At 43.7% G+C, this 19,646-nt stretch overlaps 1 protein-coding gene across 1 annotated transcript in view; it reads left to right on the forward strand.

Moving 5' to 3' along the window:
* The first annotated feature begins 755 nt into the window (after positions 1 to 755).
* fmn2a (formin 2a) overlaps positions 756 to 19,646 on the forward strand; it is a 34,130-nt gene continuing 15,239 nt past the window's right edge. Inside the window, exons 1-7 of the mRNA XM_068568172.1 lie at positions 756 to 2,928; positions 5,532 to 5,695; positions 8,247 to 8,399; positions 9,778 to 10,565; positions 11,125 to 11,266; positions 15,773 to 15,860; positions 18,889 to 18,950. Coding sequence (XP_068424273.1) covers positions 756 to 2,928; positions 5,532 to 5,695; positions 8,247 to 8,399; positions 9,778 to 10,565; positions 11,125 to 11,266; positions 15,773 to 15,860; positions 18,889 to 18,950 — 3,570 coding nt within the window. The remainder of the gene's footprint in view (positions 2,929 to 5,531; positions 5,696 to 8,246; positions 8,400 to 9,777; positions 10,566 to 11,124; positions 11,267 to 15,772; positions 15,861 to 18,888; positions 18,951 to 19,646) is intronic.

Consider the following 19,646-nt stretch of genomic DNA (forward strand, 5'->3'; position numbering starts at 1 on the left):
TTTCAGCAAGAGGGGCCGGAGTTCGATCCTCAATCGGGGGAGTCCTTCTGTACGAGCTTTCACGTTCTCCCCATAAGGTTAATTGGCGACTCTTAAATGCCCGTAGGTGTGAATGTGAGCATGAATGGTTGTCTGTCTTTATATGTGCCCTGCGATAAACTGGCGACCTGTCCAGGGTGAACCCTGTCTTTGCCCAAAGTCAGCTGGGATCAGCTCCGGCGCCCCCGTGACCCCGAATAGGATAACTGTTTGAATAATGGAAAGGAGTACTGCGTCTTTAACTGTAGACACAAATCACCTGAGAGGAATTAGCTGTTTGTTACTAGTGAAACAACATTTTCTATTAAAGACTGATTTGTTACAACCTGATTCCAATTAGAAAATTGTTACGTTTCGTTTTTATGACTATTTGTTAGTGTTTTGATAATTGTTACTGGAATGAATTTTAGCTAACTATCTGGAAAATCAAAACATCTATACATGTAATAGAAGCTAAGCACAGAACGGAAACATCAAATGGAACAATCAAAAACACTTCACTATAAACAAATACGTCTACAAACTGCATGGCAACAAGAGACATAAGACTTCCCATGTTAGCTTGCACTAAGCTTTAACCTCTCCACTGAGAAGAGATATTCTCTCCTCTGCCATTGAGAAGCTAAGCTTGCATTTATGTATTTATTTTAACATGTTTTTCCTTTACTTCAGCCTGCCTCGATCGTCTCCCCTCCAGATGAAACCACTGTGTCGGCATGCACACCATTAAGACAGTGGAGACCCAGGTGCCCTTTCTGAAAGAGAGTTTCTTCACCAGCACTTTCAAAGGCAGGAGGAAGAGCAGCGTTACCAACCTCCTCTTCAAACAACAACACTCACTCCACAGTCAACAACAACAACCGTGCATTTTAGAGAAACAGCAGCAGCACCATCCTCTGCAATTTACCTCCCCTTTATTAGAGAATGAACAAGGGCAGCGCACTCCAGAGCATAAGCGACTTGTTCGCTCAACCAGCAGCCCGTTATGCAAGACAGCCGAGCGTGCACGAGCAGATGGGGATAGAAAGGAGGGGCAAAAAGAGAGGAAGGATCAGAGAGAGGCTGTGCAGGGTAGGGGGGTAGAGCGAGGAGTGAGGGTTAGTGAGCCCGCGGCTGTCAGTGCCAGTCCCCTCCTCCTCTCATCATCAGCGGAGCTGGGAGAGGCAGCGTCATTCTCACAGCTGCCTTATACTGTAGTGGGCAGACAGCAGGGATTAGGCATCTCTGATAGGGCTGTGACCAACCGAGGGCCAGCATCAGTAGGCGCCCAGCAGGAAGAACAGCATGCCCATCCTCGACCCCAGCACCATGGCCTGTTAGCCAAGGGTGTCCGCCTGCTCAAGAACATGGGGAACCAGGAGGCAAAGCAGAAGAGAGGAGGAGGAGGAGGAGGAAGTGGTGGAGCTGCTGGAGATCTCTCCTGTGATGCCGATGCTGACGAGAGGGAAGTGGACAAAAAATCTAAAAAGTCCCACAGTAAGATAAGTAAGGGAGGAGGAGAACATAGTGGTAAGAAGAAATCAAAGTCCGAGTCGAAAGGTTCTATGTTTTCTGGCATGAAGATCAGGAGGAGTATATCAAAGACGAAAGGGCTGTCTCAGGATGACATGTTGGAAGATGGGAGGTCGGTGCACCCGGGCAAAGCGGGGCAGAAGTCCGCTGCCGAGGCGAGCCTGTCAGCTGATGAGATGGGCTTGCGATCAGATGTCGAGGGGGACCTATGCTGTTTGACTGCAGACGGTCAACAGTTTCTGGTGGATGAGATTGGTCGAAAGACAAGCTCTGGGTCAGATGACCTTTACAGTTTTCACTCGGCAGCAGCTGAAAATGAAGACCTGCTCTCTGACATCCAGCAGACCATAAAAAAACAATGCGAGGCCAGTGACAGGCTGGAAATGGTGACTGGCATCTTATCCGAAGGGTCAACATCTGAGAGGAACAAAGTCTGTGAGAAGCTATTTAATCTGGATCAAGAGGTGTTGTCATCCTTTGTTGGTGCTGAATGGTTACCTCAAGAAGAAAGTGAAGGGTGTACCAATTTAGAGAACGAAAGCTGTTCTTCTGGTCCAGGTTCCCCAAATGAAAGTGGTCCAACATCTTCAGCCCCGGACAGCAGTGGCAGCCTTCTCCCAAAGACGAACAGCTCGTACAGCTTTCCTGACACTACACCCACCAGCACCTCGTACGAAAGTGCTGAGGAGCACCAGAATGACCTGGAGAGTCCCGTTCTGCACCCACAGCAGCCTCAAGGTAATCGGGCACCACAGACCAGAAACACATGTGTGCCAACTGTCTGCTTGGATCCCATTGTGGCGGGGGCGGGTCCGATGGGGTGTCACAAGAGTGCAAGCAGCATGGACCTGTCTCTTGAGAGGGAAGAGGAAACTGGGAGACGGGACTTCCTATCCCTGAAAAGGAGGAAGAGTAGTTTGTCTTTTGGTCAGCTAACAGACAGCCCCCCCGTTTTTCAGCCAAGACGGACGTCCTCCACCACCTCACCCTCAACTGTCAAACTCTACCCTCCAGTCCACCCCTCCTATGTTAAGACAACCACCAGGCAGCTCACTTCTCCAATTAGCTCCCCCATCACCAGCCCCAACGTGCCCAGAAAAACAGACGTCCTCGTAGCTTCAAGTGAATCTACCCATGGGTTTAGGAGGCACAAGCAGCGGTCTTGCTCCATTGCTGGACCCCTCGGTGAGTCTGCAGACTGGTTTACAGAGCTGGATAAGCTAAGAGGGAGGCAGGGGGGCAGGGCCAAAGTTCCAGAGCAGGAGACGCAAGAGAAGAGTCCCACAGGTGGGACATACTGGACATTGGGCTCGAGGAGAGCATATTACGGACGGCAGACGTCCACTGCAACAGCACCCTACCTGGATGTCTTCTCTGGTGAGTCACATATAACACAGGTAACTGAACCACTGCCGCACATGAAGCTTATTCAGACAGATATGAAGTAACCACATAATAAATTAGCAACACATCTTGACAGTAGTGGTTGGATGTTGGTATCAAATTGATGACCTAATTTAGTTGTTAAAGACTACAGCAATTTAAAGGTAGCTTCTTGTGACGGTACAAGAGAGGAGAGGATTTTGTTTAGGTTTCTTGATGATAGAGTGAACCAGGAAGGAGTCAGAAAATATGAATGGATAGAATGAGGTCTGTCTCAGAAGAACTAATACATGACAAGGAAGTGATGTGAACTATGTAATTAATGCTCTTAGCTCAGGTTCATATAATACTAAAAGGTTTGTATGGATTTAGATGCCTATATATATATATTATTTTTCAATAAAAAGACCAAAACCAGCAAGATGTTTGCCCCCCTCTTGATACTGTCCCACTTCCTGTTTTTGGTACTTAGCTTTAAGCCTATTTGTTTCAACTGAAGCGATGCATCTTTTTTAGGAAAGCTAAGTGGTTTCCTAAAACAGGGCATTTTAGCTTTCAGCAAGTGAAGCTCAGACACAAGTTTATAGTGCATCTATCCTCAGATTGCACTGTATGGTGTATATTGGAAAATACAAGTTCATACAAGATATATTTGTAAGTAGGCTTAATGCATTTTTGGTTTTGGTCTTTTCATGTGATTTGACAGACAACTATAAAATGTCACCAGGACTAGCATTTTATATTGAAATACAAACATTTTATTTAATAGAAAATCAATTTATTGACTCCTCTGCTCTCTTAGAAGCAACATTTTACTCACTAAGTAATACATCATGACAAAACAAAAATTCTATCCATTTAAATATTAGGGTTTTTTTCATTTATTTATTCCTTTCTTGTTGCTGTGGATCCCAAATGGGCCTTTTTTGCTTGACTCCAATCCCCATCCACATTGATATTAGGTTATTTTGCAATGGTATTGTGTAAGGGTTATGGTAATTGTATAGTTATAAAAATTCTAGAGACAAATTATCACATTATACAAACACAGCGAGAATAAAAGTTATCATCTAGGAGTACAATAGCTCATAAAAATCATCATGATGAAACGGTGAGGGTTCTTCACTGAGTAGTGTCTTCAGAACAAACGCCTCCTTCTAATAAAACAATAACACTCTGTCCTCCTTTCTGTTGTGGCACACTTCAAGAGCTCAGCTGCTCTCCACTGTCTGAGCCTGTGCTCATAAATCAGACCGAATGACAACACTGCCGCCCACCCAGGGCGATGACAGACACACACACACACACGCACATACACACACACACGCGGGACACTATTGGATGCTAAACCCAAGTGACAGTTTATCTGCGTGACAAAAATGAGTCATGATATGAGGTCCGTTCTCATTTTGTCAGGTGAATTTATTGTGGCCAAGCAATGGAGGTCATTTGTATCTTGACCACTGGGCCTATCTGGCATTTCAAAATTAAAGGACATATGCTGTTCTGTTATTCACAAAGGCTCTGGTTACTTCACCACTTAGTCACTCGCTAATTCAGCTGTGCATGTGACATCAGTCTGGCGAGTTATCCAGGTCACATTAGTATGGCGTGGGACGACCGAAGAAGGGGGGGAAAAAAAGCAGATTTAACTGTTAAACAACCGGTTAGTAGAACTAGTGATATATTTAAATGCTTCACCTGACTGATATGAATTAATTAAGTTGGCCTGTCTTTTTGTACATGTCTCTGTGAATTATGTCACACATGAGATGCAATCAGTTTTCTGCATTAGCCCTCATTAGTGTTTGATTTTGAGCACTTTGTTGTGTTTTCCAAAGTCCACAGGACCACAAGTAATGTCATGTGTTAATGTCTCTTGAATCACATGGTTTAAAAAAAGTTCCTAGCTAGCCTATTACCATTAACAACTGATTACGGTGTGTCATGGTTGGACTCTGAAGCAACAGAGTTGTGTTTTTCCTCAAGGCTCCACATCCTATGTTGATGTCATTTAGTTAATATTTTGTCCAACCCCTAATAATTACTTCTGCCATTGGCAAGAAACAGGATTCTTCCTCATCTGGGATCCAGACCTGGTGCAGGGATCTTGAGATTATGATGCACAGCTCCGGCTCCTTGACGAAATAAAATTCTTCAATTTGTGTTTTTCCAGTGCATTTTCTTTGAATGTAGAAGTAAAGAGCTGTACAACCGCACCTCAATGTTACACCATGTGTTTCAAACCAATAGTGATATTACTGGATGCACTGATAACTTGGGTCTTCAATTTCATTTTGCGTTTGTTAATTCTTTACAAAACCCAGTTAACACAATCCCTCCTGCCATCCCCATTTAAATGGTGCGAATAGAGTTTGCGCATGTAGGTGTTTAATTATCACATCTGAAACTGAGGCGTCACTTTTCAACTCTTTGGTGAGTGTGACACAGGGTGTCTCGTTGAACACTTCTGCCTGCCTAGTTGTGATATATAAAAAATAAGTAGAATCATGATATTTTTTTAAGCACAGAAAATGGAGCTCTTTATTCTCTAGCCCAGTTCCAATCTTGCACTTCACTACCTTTTCTGTTCTCAGGCCGCTCTTTGTTGGACTGTCTGTGTTTGCCTGGTGGAGATGGGTCTGCAGAAGAGGAGGCGAAGGAACTGTGTCACCGAATGCTGGCCCGGAGCCTGCTGCACCCCTTCAGCGACAACACAGCCGAGCTCCACGGTGACAGCCCTGCCTCAGCAGTCTTTAATGTAAGACCTCCTCTACACAGCCTGTCATCATGTTTGTTTGTGCTAAAATGATGACATGAGCTGCCCTACATCAGCAACTCAATGAGGATATATTCTAGTGTTAAAAGTACAGGGATCAAAATGTCTCGGAGGCAAAAGCTGAGGCACCACCGCTCCAGTTTGGATTAAACCTACCACGTTGTGAAATTTGTTGTTAGTGATGGTCCTGCAGGACTGTGGCTGAATAATTGAAAGGATTTGACATCAGTTGGCTACTTCTTGGTCTGAAAAAATGCAGCCAATGCGGAAAATTCCTTCAACTTGCATTGTCACTTTCGGTTGAACAAAAAAAAAAAAAAAAATGGCCAAAATGCTGAACTTGTTTGCCTATCAAATGATGTACTCAAAGAATGTAGCACAAAGTGATTGGCAGTGACCAACGCGTGTACAATATCCAGAGCAATGCCAAGCTTATCAAATCTGTTTCTATATTTATTGCTGTGTTACCGTGACTCCTCCCAGAGACATTTCAATATCTAAAGAGCATGTCGAAAGGGTGACCACATGCAAGTTAATTTCATAAATCTTTTATTTTCCATTCCCGTAATGCTTTGCTCGGACCTAATCTCGTGAGCATCGCATCACCCTGCACAGTTCACTGTCATTTGCCCTTGTAGCTGCTTATACAACTGGACTGTTGCTGTTGCATGGCTGTAGACTCTTCGTCTTGTTTTTCTGCATGTTGATTATCCTGTGAACAGATTAGTGTTGGTCTCTAGTTGCACACTGCTCCTCCCACCACATCACCACATGTGCATGATGCATTATGTACATAAAAGCATGCGTAGAAATTATGTTGATGCATAAAGGTTCAGCATGCATACATAAACATATAATCATGCATGCTCTAAAGCTGTTTTTTCCTCATAAATCTCTGAAATATAGTAATTATTTTGCTTGCCTACCGTGCAGTCATAATAGACCTTAAACCTAGAGAACTTTCTTTTTTATGTTTAACTCTGCCATATGTGCACATGTATGTATGTCCGTATGTACACATACATACAAAAGGACAGCCCCAGACATCCATACATGTTCAAGCAATTCCTCGCATGGCTGGATTAATAGCAGTCCCTCTTACACTCACTCAGTCACACACACACACACACACACACACATCTGTGCTTGCGTAGATCATCTGCTGACCATGTTATGTAACAACTCCACGTGCCTTGGGCTCAGGCTGCTCTTCCCCAGCAAAAAGCTCACCATGTCAGGGTAGAACAGGATTGCACTCCTGCCCCCCACCCTTTTTCTTTTTTTTTTTGTCCTCACTCTCTGCCTGCCCTGGAGTCCTGCATTATTCAACTTGTTCAAAAATAGCCTTTTCTATTGCCATTCCAAGTACAGATTTAATTGTTATTGCTTTTTCTCTAACAGCTAATCACTTGAAAAAAAAGAGTCGGTCGTTGTTTCTCTTCAACCTTTTCCGTTAAACCCCTTTGAAGCCTCCAATCTTTTAGATCTGTTTTCCTTGAACAGTTAAATTCCATCTTGATATGAATCACTTCCTGCATCACCTCTGCCCTCTATTCCTCCGTATTACAATCCTTTTATTTCCATCGTCTCTCAACTTCCAATTTGTGACCTAAATATGGTATTGTATCCAATTTCTCCGCTTTGCTGGAGTGAAGAAATGTATGAGAGCTGGGTTTCTTGTTCTGCATACCGCCTGAAATTAAATACTCTTTTCCGACCAAAAATTGGGTTTGAGGAGGATGAAAACAAATGTCATCCCTCTCTCACTTGGAAAAGCATTGCCGAGTGCATACATACTAACGACTATCAATATAGCATGTTTGTACTGTACTGTTGGGTGTATGTGTGTGTGTGGGTGGTCGGTTGTGCTTTATCCATGTTGTGGGGACATAAATCTGTAAAAACAGTCACATGGTGGAGACTCGCCTTCCTTATGAGGTCAAAATGGACGTCCCTATAACATAACTCATTACATTTTAGGGTAAAGTTAAAGGTTGGGATTTAGCTGGTTGCTGTTAGGGTAAATCTCCACGTAATTCATGCAAGTCAATGTAATGTCTCCAAAGTTGTGAAAACAAGACTGTCTGCATGTGTGTGTTTCTGTCTGCATGTGTGTTTTTCTGGCTGTAGATCAGGTTACCATAATCCAGCTAATGGGTTTTGTCCTGAGGAGAAAAAAAAACTGTCTCGGGACAAAAGGAGGAGCATAAACATTGATTATTGTACATACATTACATGCTTTGGATCTATAAAGAAGAAGAGTGAGTGATTTAATGTGTTTTACTGTGTGCTACATTGGCTATGAAAAATGAAAAATCTTCATGGTTACACAATAGAAATGTGCCGAAAATGCTCCCACTCATATCCCCAGGGGATGTTGTTAAACTCATGCGGCATCCCATCATGTGTTCACACTGTATGACATGTACGGTTGCTAGTAGCCCTCGATGGGAGCAAGTAGTTTTGAGCACAAATGTCTGTCCTTGGATCTGAGTTAGTTTGTTTTTAAGCTTGTTTTCCAACCTGTCTGCAGGAGGAGCAGCTGTACACCTGGGCTTCTGTAGGCCTGCCAGTGTCGTCTCACCTGTGGGAACTCTATGGGGGGCGAACCACAGGCAGAGAGCAGAGCTTGATATCACCTTTGCATCATTCATCAGCCAAGATATCAGGAGCTCTACACTCTCAGGTTGATTGAATCCTCCGTTACATCTCAACATATTTTACAGGAAGGCCCGGTCTACACTCTGTGCTTGCTTTGATAAAGTATGTTGGTTAAACAATCAACCTCAGAGAGCGTTGTGCTGTTTATATCCAATCGCATGAAGACAGTATGAGAGAACCGAATATTGTATGTGTACCTTATTTATTTAATGTACTCTACACAAATGAAAACACGCTGATGTGAAGTGCAAAAACTTCAACATTTACAAAGTCATCGTCTTCACAAAAAACTATGATAATACATCAGAATACATCTTTTTGCAAGACTGTCTTCATGATATAGTCCATGCAGTGGAATATTTTAGTTTTTTTATTAAAAGGAGAGACAGTTATTTGATTAAGCCATAAAAATACCATTTTAATATTAATTATTAATTTGTAGTAATATCAAATATTGCACAATTTTCATTGCAAACTGTAAAGAAAAGGGCTCTACTACTGTAACCAACAGCCAGGGAGTCATGCTGCTAGAAGTTTTACATCCTCGTTAAATAAGCACGGCAAATGCACAGAACTGTGTCAATACAGTTTCAATTCCTTTTAATTTTCGAATAGTATTTTGAGTGAAGAGCAAAAAAAAACGGACATTGAGAAATGTGTATTTTGAAATACAATCCATAATGTCCATACAGGGCTATGAGCCATTGAAGAATGCACATGTTCAGGGTTTTATTTTATGTATATTTGATTCAAAATCAACAACATGTGTGCAACCTGTCAAAATGTTGAGGAATACAGTCAACCTCTGTCTTTTGCCTGCAAACCCTTCTTTGTCCACCAGAGGTCAGGCTTGTCTTGAAAGACTTGTGAGCCTATCGCAGTGACCCTCCCTGTTTCCAGGAAGAGTTAATAAATTAGGAAGGCCATGTTGACTGAACATTCTCCTTAAGATTCAATGATGTGACCACAACTGGGGAATGTGTGCTAGCAGACACGAGCCCTCCCCATCTGAGGCCCAACGAGACTCTCTGTCTCTGGGGTTAAATCTCTCAGTATCCCCTCATCCCCGCTCTAACCAGTCTGGAGCCAGAGGTCTGATGGAGTCTAGACATAATATACTTTCTTGACCCTCCGTTAGCTCGCAGCTCTGTCACAAAAACTCCCTGAGCTGTGGGTGTTTTACTGTTTATAGTGTGCAATTTATTGAATTACAATGTGTCCAAGATTTAACAGCTAAATTGTATGTCTGCTTTTTAACATTTAGAGTACACCATAGGCTAGCCTACCTGCTTTTAATGGAGGTATCGTGGAGCGAAAGCCCCGACTCATGGGTTTTTCTCTTTCTTCAGTTTCCATTTGTCAACCTACGCTACGTTAAAATCTTTGTTTTTCTTCACTGACAGACAGAATCCAGCTGGTTGAAGTCGGGTCAGTCATCCTCAGAGGATGAAAGCTGCCTCATCCCTCAGCTGGAGAGGACTGTCGATGACCTGCGGATTAAGATTGCTGTGTTGCAGGGCCAGCAGGCCTCCTTGGCAAAGAGCAGCGGCGATAATGTGGGCGCTCTGGGCGATGGCCACCACAAGGCCTCGCAGATGACAGGAGGGAGACTGGGGAAGATGAGCCAGGAGGTGTCCGTCCAGACCTCACCTGTGGAGGAGGGCTTTAAGTTTGACGTGCCTTTCATCGGAGGATCGGGCAGCGTGTCGTCTTCCGTTTCATCCTCCATCCCCAAATCTACAGAGGGCTTTGTCTGCACGTGCCAACAGAGGCAACAGAGCGGCGCCCATCAAGCTCCTCCGCTCTCTGGAGGTATGCCTCCACCTCCTCCTCCACCTCCACCGCCTCCTCCTCCTCCACCCTTACCCGGGTTTGGACCTTGTCCCCCACCACCTCCCCCTCCTCCTCCTCCACCTCCACCACCAGGTTTTGGACCCCCGCCCCCTCCTCCTCCCCCGCCCGGGTTCGGACCACCACCGCCGCCGGGTTTTGGCCCTCCTCCACCACCCCCCCCTCCACCTGGAATGGGCCCCCCTCCTCCGCCTCCGCCCCCGGGCTTCGGGCCTCCACCACCACCAGGCCCCATGCTCTCCATGATGTCCCAGGAAGCTGCCCCTGCCAAGGCCGCGATCGAGCCCCCCAAGCCAATGAAGCCACTCTACTGGACTCGGATCCAGCTGAATGCTAAAAAGTAAGGATGTGCCGTGAGATAGATGTGGATCATTTGCACAGAGGTATTTACTGAACAGTAGAGAATTGAGAGGAAGCTTGTCCACTTAAGATAAAGATCGCCACGTGCTCTAACGGCAATAGAGATGCTAACCTTGCGGAAAATGAAAGTGATGCAGTCCAGGCATTGTGGTCAGCGCTGCATTTACTTGAACCAGGTTTCCTTTTTCTTAATAAGGCTCGGAAAATTGTAGCTGAATAAACATCTAGAAATAGACTACTTGATTTACTTGCAAGTGAGGAACTTGATGATGAATTTTAAATGTAATTTGTTGCCTGAGTGATTTGACAAATGGATTTTTTTATGAGTGGATTTTTACGCAGCAAAAGATGACAAACGAGCACTCGTAAAACAGCAGCGGATAATCTAGAACTTGCAGAAATGCATTTTGTGGTGAAATAAAGACACGAGTTATGCTATAAAAGTGGACTAAGTGGCTGTAATTGTTCAACAATTCATGGCAGATTAAGCCTTACCTGTCATTGCTCCTATAATAAATCCTCTTTCCTCCTATCTTTAGACCCATTGGCTCACTGGTGTGGGAGACAATCGACGAACCGAGTGTGGACTTTAAAGAATTTGTGGAACTTTTTTCCAAAAGTGCTGTTAAGGAGAAGAAAAAGCCAATTTCAGATACAATCAGCAAGTCCAAGGCCAAGCAGGTAAGGTGTGTGTGTGTGTGTGTGTGTGTGTGTGTGTGTGTGTGTGTGTGCCCCCCTGCGTCACCAAATATGGTTTCTCTTCAGGGCTTTTCCCATCTTCACTCTCACTCCTCTGATGCCCCGTTCCTTTCCATTTCTCCTCTCCGTCGCTCTCCGAGTTGCTTTGAGTGACAGGAGGAACTGCTTCAGCCAGACAGTTATTATGTGGTGTGAGCTCTGGCTCCCACCCGACTCCCCCGTGACCATCCAGTGGCACCGAGCCAATGTCTCGCGTGCGGTGAGGAAACCTCACGACGGTGATGACTGTTGAGAGAGACGGGGGGTGGAGGGGAGAGTGGGAGTCAGGGTTGGGAGAAGAAGGAAAAAAGGGGGGAGGGAGAGAAGAGCCTGGGAGCAGTATTTCATGATATGGTTCCTCCCATTGTGCTTTCTGTATGACTTAGTTTAATGGTCAGACTGTTTGCCTCCCCAATGCCCTTCATGCCACTCCATCAATCTACAAGTCAAACATTTGACGTACGATTTAAAGCTGCTTTGGTCAGGATTTTTCTGTTAATGTACTATTCGTCCAAAACGCTGTGTCTAAATCACATGTAATGTCGCTCCCGGGACGAGGTTTCACCCCTCTAATTGACACCCAGTACGTACACCAGACCGTTGTTGCCGAGATAAAATATTGGTCTCAAGAGTGGACATTGGTCGGAAATCTTCTTAGTTTATTGGAAGTGATGAATTTAAACTCAACACCAAAATATACGACAAAAAAAGGTTCCAATTTAGTAATTTCTGAAGCCACATTACATCATTTTTTTTTAGTAGTTTCTAAGCTTCCAAAGCTGTATTTGTTGATGCCACATGGTCCATCCAAGGTGTGTAAAAGTTGATGGACCTTTTTATTCTGGTTTTATGGTCAACTGGGTCAATTATTGCATTTCTTTTGCCTGCAACGTTCAAATGCGTTACCTTAAAAGGTGAATTTAAGAAAGTAAAATTGAGAAAATGACCCCCGAATCCAGAGGGCTAAGGAGTTTGTTTGGGCGCAATAACAAGTCACTCATTTAATCTTGACCAATTTTGTTGGATTTTCTGTTTATTTTATGAGCTTTTTGTGGAAAATCTGAATCTATCGTTGTAAAATAAATGAAGGGGAGTAGAATGAACAATATTTCCCTGAGAAATGCAGCAGAACAAAACAATACAAGTACCTCACAATTGTACTGAAGCAGAGTAATTGAGTCAAAGTACTTTGTTACAATCCACCACTGACTTTGACATGAAGCAACTGAGACCTGCTGATCCCCAGCCTGTGTGTGTGTGTGTGTGTGTGTGTGTGTGTGTGTGTGTGTGTGTGTGTGTGTGTGTGTGTGTGTGTGTGTGTGTGTGTGTGTGTTAAGTCAATCCTTTCATGGGTTCACTTGATTGTTCAGGAGATTTATGTGATCTTCACGCTGCGAAGAGTCCTGTGTAACAAAGTAGCTTTACCATCAGCCACACGCGTGTTTCATGAGGAATATGCACATCCCAAGAGGTAACGTGGTAACTGCAGTAGCTTAGTTACAGCCCTTATATGTACCACATGAGAGGGGAAGAAGAAAATCACCTTGAAGCTTTGATCCAACGGAGCACAAAAGTCAACAGCAATGGGGAAACAGTAGATAAGCTCAGTGAGTTTGCCCTTCACGAGAAAATCCTTCTTTCATACAGGGATTTCTTTTCAAACACTCTTTATAAATAGCTGTCATCAAGCGTGCAGGCACTACAGGAGATGTCAGATGGTTTCTTGAACATTGCAGAAACCTAACAGAGGGAATTGACTTCTGTACAGAGCAGCGCGCCACCTGCGAGTCTCGATATAAGAGATGCGCCCAATGAGTGAACCCGCTCTTCTTTATTGAAATATGAACGTTCCTCAGTGAGGTTCTTGTGATTGATGGGGCTCGGAATAAGTCTGCCACCACATCGTGCAGTAGCTCGCGTTGTGGTGGTATTGCAAAATAGCGAGGGACGAGAGACAAATTGAGGAGGGTGTGGGTTGAATCCCCTCGGTCCTCGCTCCACAAGGCTGCTGTGGATGTTCGGCAACACAATAGTGCTGAAAATGATAAAGGCAATAATGGGGGAAAATACAAACATAGGCAGAGCTGTGACAGACCCCAATTCGGAGCCAACTTTTGACATTTCCAGCTCGAGAGGACCGTCCCTGGGCCTCAAGACGATAGATCCCATCTCGTATTACGTGCAGCTCTTCCCGTCTGCTGTGAGTTCAACTGTCTGGCTGATGAGAAGCATCCTTTCCAGAGCTACCACTAGAGAGCAGCTTTGACGTCAGTACGCGGCCAGTGGAAAGCCCTCTGCTGACATCAGTGTCAGACGGGAAATGCTATCATCGCCCAGGGTCGAGTGTTGACCTGCGAAGAAGTTTAAAAGGACAGCTCTGTGACGAGGGGCATGCAGCCATGCTGCTGGTTTAATGCCAGGGGAATCGGTTTGAGATTGAAGGTTTTTGTTTTGTTTTTATGGCATTCAGGGTCAATCCGGCAGCATTTTGACTGCTACTTGATCTTTGAGATGCAAAGTGTGTTTTCACTTGTGATTGAATGAATTCTGAAATGCAGCTCAGGTCTCCTCAAAGCCTCCTCAAGGCCGTACATCCTGCGTGAATGAAGATATGAATGAGGGCTGCGACGAATGATGTTTTCATTATTGACTCGTCTTGTGATCGCTTTCTAGATTCATTTATTAATTGTTTGGTTAATACATTTTTTAGAACACCGAGCAGCAGTCCAAAGTCCAAAGATATAAAATGTGTGAGACTAAAATCCTCAGTTAAGATGCTCAAGCTCGGGGATATTCGGCATTTGTGCTTGAGAAATTCCCTAAATTATGAATCGATAATTATTGGAATTATAACAAATCATAAGAGGTCAGCAGTACAGTGGTCATACCACTGGGTATTGTTGTGACATCCGGCTATTGTGTAGACTGTTGATCAATCAATACGTGGATTCTGCAAAACTTTATTCCCTCCATTGCTCATTTTTCTGAATGTCAGGTAAAACCACCCTCCTGTATATTTCAAATGTATTCACACATCACACAATACAGTCTTATCACAGTTTTAGTTCAACTTGAGCTTGATCCCAAAGTTAAATGAGAAATATTTTTACTCTTAATACCTTTTTGTACAACTGGAAAATGCACAGTTTTATTTTCAGGGCCCTTCTGAGCTGCTTTTGAGAGGACAAGTTGTACCTTCGTGGAGTATTTCTCACATGTGACTCAGGGCTGTATGGGATTGATGAAAGTCCATATTGGCCAACGCTGAAATGCTAAATGACTCAAAAGATCAACATATGATTAATGTGACTTAAAGTATTTTTTACAAAGCCAAACCTAGACATATGGATCTCATGAGACTGCTGCAAGACACGGCACATTTTAGGGTTGTTTTGTTGTCCTTAAAAAAAAAAGAAGCTATTTACCAAAATAATTTCTCTAACCGTAGTGGTTCACGGCTCCAGCTGTGTCCCATTATGAAATAATACTACTGATACACTGCGAGAGCATTTTTACATTTATGTAAAAAGTGTAAAGTGATATCAGGCAGCTCTGTGAACCACTGAACTCAAGTTTAACCTGTGTCTTCAGTTAGAAAAGTCAGGTCAGCTGATGAATCATGACTAATGACTTGTTATTTCACTGCCATTAAACCGCTCCCCTCCACTAGCTATCGCAGTATCACCGTAGGAGTCATCCGGCATCATATCTTTCCCGGCCTGTCCCTCGAAGTTGTGGCTGAGCCGGGAAAATGGAGACAGTTTGGGACTGGTGATATAACTTCCTGTGCGTTTGAGAGGTCTGTGGTCTGTGTGATCTGGTTTCGATGGAAGCGTTGTGTCTGGATCACAGTCGGCTATGGTTTCCTATCCCGTCCCCCTCACCACTCTGCTTTCCCCCGGTGCACACTTGTGCTTACTCAGGCGAACTGAGATCCAAAAATGCCCCCTTGGATGCACTTTTCCATGCTTCATAACAACACCGACTTGATATTCAACTCCTGGCTGTTTGACGAGTGGAAAGCTCAAAGCTGTAACTATTCAGCCGGCGTGTATTAATATTGCAGCTTTCGGAGCAGGTCGGATCTTCGGATACGGCAGTTTTCACGTCACGTCCGCTTTGCAGAAGAAGAAGAAAAACACCCTGCATTGTGCAATTCTATGAAATCCAATTTAATGGAAACCATAGGGATTCTGTGTTGTAATCAGTCGCAGGGCTTCATGTGATTATAGTCAATGTCTTGTTGCGTAAAAGGTTTCATATGTACGACTGAAACATATGTGGAGAAAAAGGAGAAATTGTTAATAATTCAGCTTGACAGCTTTTTAATTTCTCTGCTGCAGCTGAATGGTCTTTCATTTATTACATGTGTTATCTGCATGCGTGTGTGCGTCATGTCATGATATTTGTTGTATTAACATCCCGGTTCTTTGTCTTGTCAACTCTTAGGTGATGAAGCTCCTGAGCAACAAGCGGTCACAGGCTGTGGGTATTCTGATGTCCAGCATTCATCTGGATATGAAGGACATCCAGAACTGTAAGTTTCATCGTGGTGTCGTGTATCTGCAGTCATAACTCTTTGAGACGAACGTTGTTGCACATTACAGTGAAATAATGGAAGGATGTGTCCGCACACGTCCTGCACGTTATGCAGTATGCAGGTGGTGTCAAAGACAGCATTGTAAATGTGCAGAAAATGGAAAATAGATCTGTAAGTCCAGTCGATTTTTACAGCAAAAAGTCACACATCTGGGACTTGTGTGTGTGTGTGTCTGTATACCATGTGTATTTGTGATTTACTACTAGTATTTTTGTTATTATTTTTATTAGGTGTGTAGGGGAGGCACTAACTTACAATAAAATGCGGACACTTTTATAGTTTATTGATACATCTGAATGTTGGCCAAAGTATTTCAGATTTAGTTTTTGGACTGCGACTGTTCCAGTTAATTATTAAAAACATATTGTTTTCTCACTCGACGAGGAGACGAGTAAGATTGAGTGTTGGCTGAGGTCATTACCAAATCTTATACCTCTCGCTCTAGTACTTATCTTTATCACGAGTCATAATGTCCCAAGCCATCTGAAAAGTTTTCCCTTTGTTACTCTCCCTTTTCTTTGCTCTCATTCTGCATAATCTCTCCCCATCTAACATCCACGTCATGTTTCTCGGCGGCGCTCCGTCTTTCCGTGATGAGTTGTCACCATCTTGTCGAAGCGGCTTTGTTAAAGTCATTCAGGAGATGTTGATGGGAACAGACTGTTTTCCTGTTTTAGTTACTCTCTGATTGCTCTCCAGTCCTCGCTCATCCATATGTCTAAACACTCTTCCTCGTCTCCTCATCCTTTGCAGTCCTCCGACGGTGCAGCCTTTATTACAGTTGCAACTCTTTATCTCAAAGGCAGCTGGCTCGGTTGAAATGAATGCGCTCGACAGAAACCGCGGTTGGTACGTTTTTATGGTCTGTTGGGCTGTTTGGTCTGACTGCAATATTTTCAAAGCATTTCGGGGATTTTCACTCTCCTGGTCTGGATGCCAGTCGGTGGTGCATCCATCTCGGGTGAGGATGTGAGGGCGAGCGAGGGCCTCTCTCTCTCATCAGCACTGTCATTCATCTCCTATGTTAGGACAGCGTTTGCCGAAGTGTATCATTAGCGCTGATTGGAAGCTTCAGTATATCATTGGCGGTAAGATCAGAGTCAAGACATCTCTGCCTTGCACAAAGTCACACTGAAACGTGTGTTTTAATTATGTTGTCATTCATTTTACTTGAATGATTATTAAGTGTGACTACGTATTCATAAAAATACTCATTATTTAACCAAAGACGTTATATTACAATCCTGCTGTTTTCCCATTCCTGAAATGATCCAATGTCCTCGTCATTTGAGGTTTCACATGATTCAAATCACAATCTGTTCACTAAAGACAGATTAATTCTTCAACACTACATAATTGTCCCGTTCAGCGCAGCGATATATTGTTTGGTTTATTTCTTGATGAAAACCATGACCAGCGAAGGCATTGTGACTTGAACATCTCCGACTCAAAGGAAAAAAACCGACAACTTCTGAATCATTGATTTAGATCGTGTCTGTTTTATGGCATCTGCACACAGAGGAGTCAATATCTTTTTTATTTTCCTCCCAGCTGTTGTTGTTTGGTGCTAGACTTGGCCGACACGCTGCATGTTTTCATAGGACACCTCGATGCTGCGTCTGCTTCCTATGAGCCCTTTGGAGCGCCAGTCGCAGAATGAGATGCCGGTTGCCGGCGCCACGCTGGGTTTGAATGTGGTCGTCATGGTAGACCCGGGCAGATGGGTCTGGCTTTTGGTCGTAAGGTCTGCGCGAGAGTGATGATACGGCTTTCACCCACGTTTAAAAAAAAATATATATATTTAAAAAAAAAGCTGTCTCCAATCAAACCAGCCAGCCAGACTCTGGTTCTGATAGTAATGAAAAGCAAATGGTAACAAGAGAAGAGTGCGAGAAACTAAAACAGGGAGAGTCAAAGAGGAGGAAGTTATTTCTGTGGTGGCTTTGGAAGCGAAAGGAGTGTGAAGAGGTGAGAGGGTGACGGCAGAGAGCTGGGTGGATTGCCCCTTGTGGCACATGAGTGATTAAGAGGGATGCGGGATTACATGAACGGAGAGAAAGCAACATAAAAGCAACAAAAAAAACAACCAAAACCGAGCTGACTGCATCAGAACAACAATTGCTGCTCCAGGCGTTTTGTTTTCCCAAATGCCTGACCTTTCTCTAATTTAGTTTTTCCGGTGCTGCCCTTTATTCTTGTTTGCTTAAGTTGAGTCAATGAAAAGCTTCTAAGAAGTCAAGTCACAGACTCCAAGCGTGCGATGTGACGCAACGTGAACACTGTGATATGAGTAAATTGCTCCCAAGTTCCCTTTATCCCCTCTGACACCGGCTGTTCCCCCCGGCACCTCCACAGCAAATGAGCAGATCAAAACAATGTCAGTAATTTGGACACCCACAGCACGGCAAAATACATATGTATAGGTGTGGAGTGCTCCGCCGGGTGATTGTGCGTACAGCAACAGCCTCAACACCACAGACCCTCAGGCTCTGTTTGTCTTTAAACATTTACTTTCAAAGGATTAATGCTCACGGGCGCCAGGTCCTCGCGCCGAGACAAAAAGGAATTCAAACACGGGAGTTCAAACACAGATCTTTGTACCTTTGACAGATTTCTAAGACCTCCGTATTTATGTTTTAGTTAGCGGCCCCTTCTACGCTATCGTGATGAGAGCTGATATCCATGTAAAAGTCACCGCACTGTGCAGGGAGAGTTTTGACCTTGTTTTCAAGCCGAATTCTGCGCCAGCGGAGCTGCAACAAAGATTGGGAAAGTGTTTGGGTCGATGTTTTGTTGATCGTTGTTTCAGCCAAAGAAAATGTTACAATCTGAAGTGGATGCTTGTTTGCGTTGCTTTGATTTCTGACTTGTTCACGGTTTTCCACGAAGGCTGCAGAGGAACGTCTCGACGTGCTTCAGGGTCAACGTTCGCGTTAACCATGTCGTCCTCTCCTTCCACCCACAGCCGTCCTAAATATGGACTACTCTGTCGTCGATCTGGAGACCATGCAAGCTCTTTATGAGAATGTGAGTATCAGTATCGGGCTGTTCATGGTTACAACAGTCATAAACATGCTTTAACTTTTTGGGGCTTTGAGGAGAGGATGATCAAGGCTCATGTGGACAGAGGTTTCAGCAAAGTCAATACACTCATGAAAAGACAATATCCCAAACTGAAATACGCTCCTGCACTTTCCTGCCAATGCAGGACAATATAAATACACAATGTTGAGCAACAAACCCAGTGGAGTTACACAAAGTAACACCACTGACAGCTCCGGATGATCTGGAGTGCAGCATTCGGTGTGGGAAAAGTCTTTTCTTTTTCCTCTGTGGTTCCCAGTAGAAGTATTATTTTGGAACAGTTTGCTTGTGACAAATAGAATGATTTATGGTTACACATTTCATGCCATATATAAATAACAGGCAATCATTTTATTATGGAGTGAAACCTAAGTGGACCCAAAAAGCTGTGATATCAACAAAATGGCAAAGAAATCATTCATCAGCTGTTAGTGTTGTTGTATTTGGAAATTCCCTGCGGGTAAGCCACAAAACACCAACCGCTATCCATCAACAAAATACCTTGTGAGGACTATTAAACGCTGAACACTTAATTGAATTGAACACATTGATGTATATTATAAATATGTGTGTTTATAATATAAATCAATGTGTTTTTTGCCGTCATAGAAATATGTCCACAGTGAAGTGATATCTCTA

Source organism: Clinocottus analis, unplaced genomic scaffold, assembly GCF_023055335.1.
Source record: "Clinocottus analis isolate CAN_PGR_092001 unplaced genomic scaffold, fCliAna1.0.p SCAF_8, whole genome shotgun sequence".
Classification (NCBI taxonomy): Eukaryota; Metazoa; Chordata; class Actinopteri; order Perciformes; family Cottidae; genus Clinocottus; species Clinocottus analis.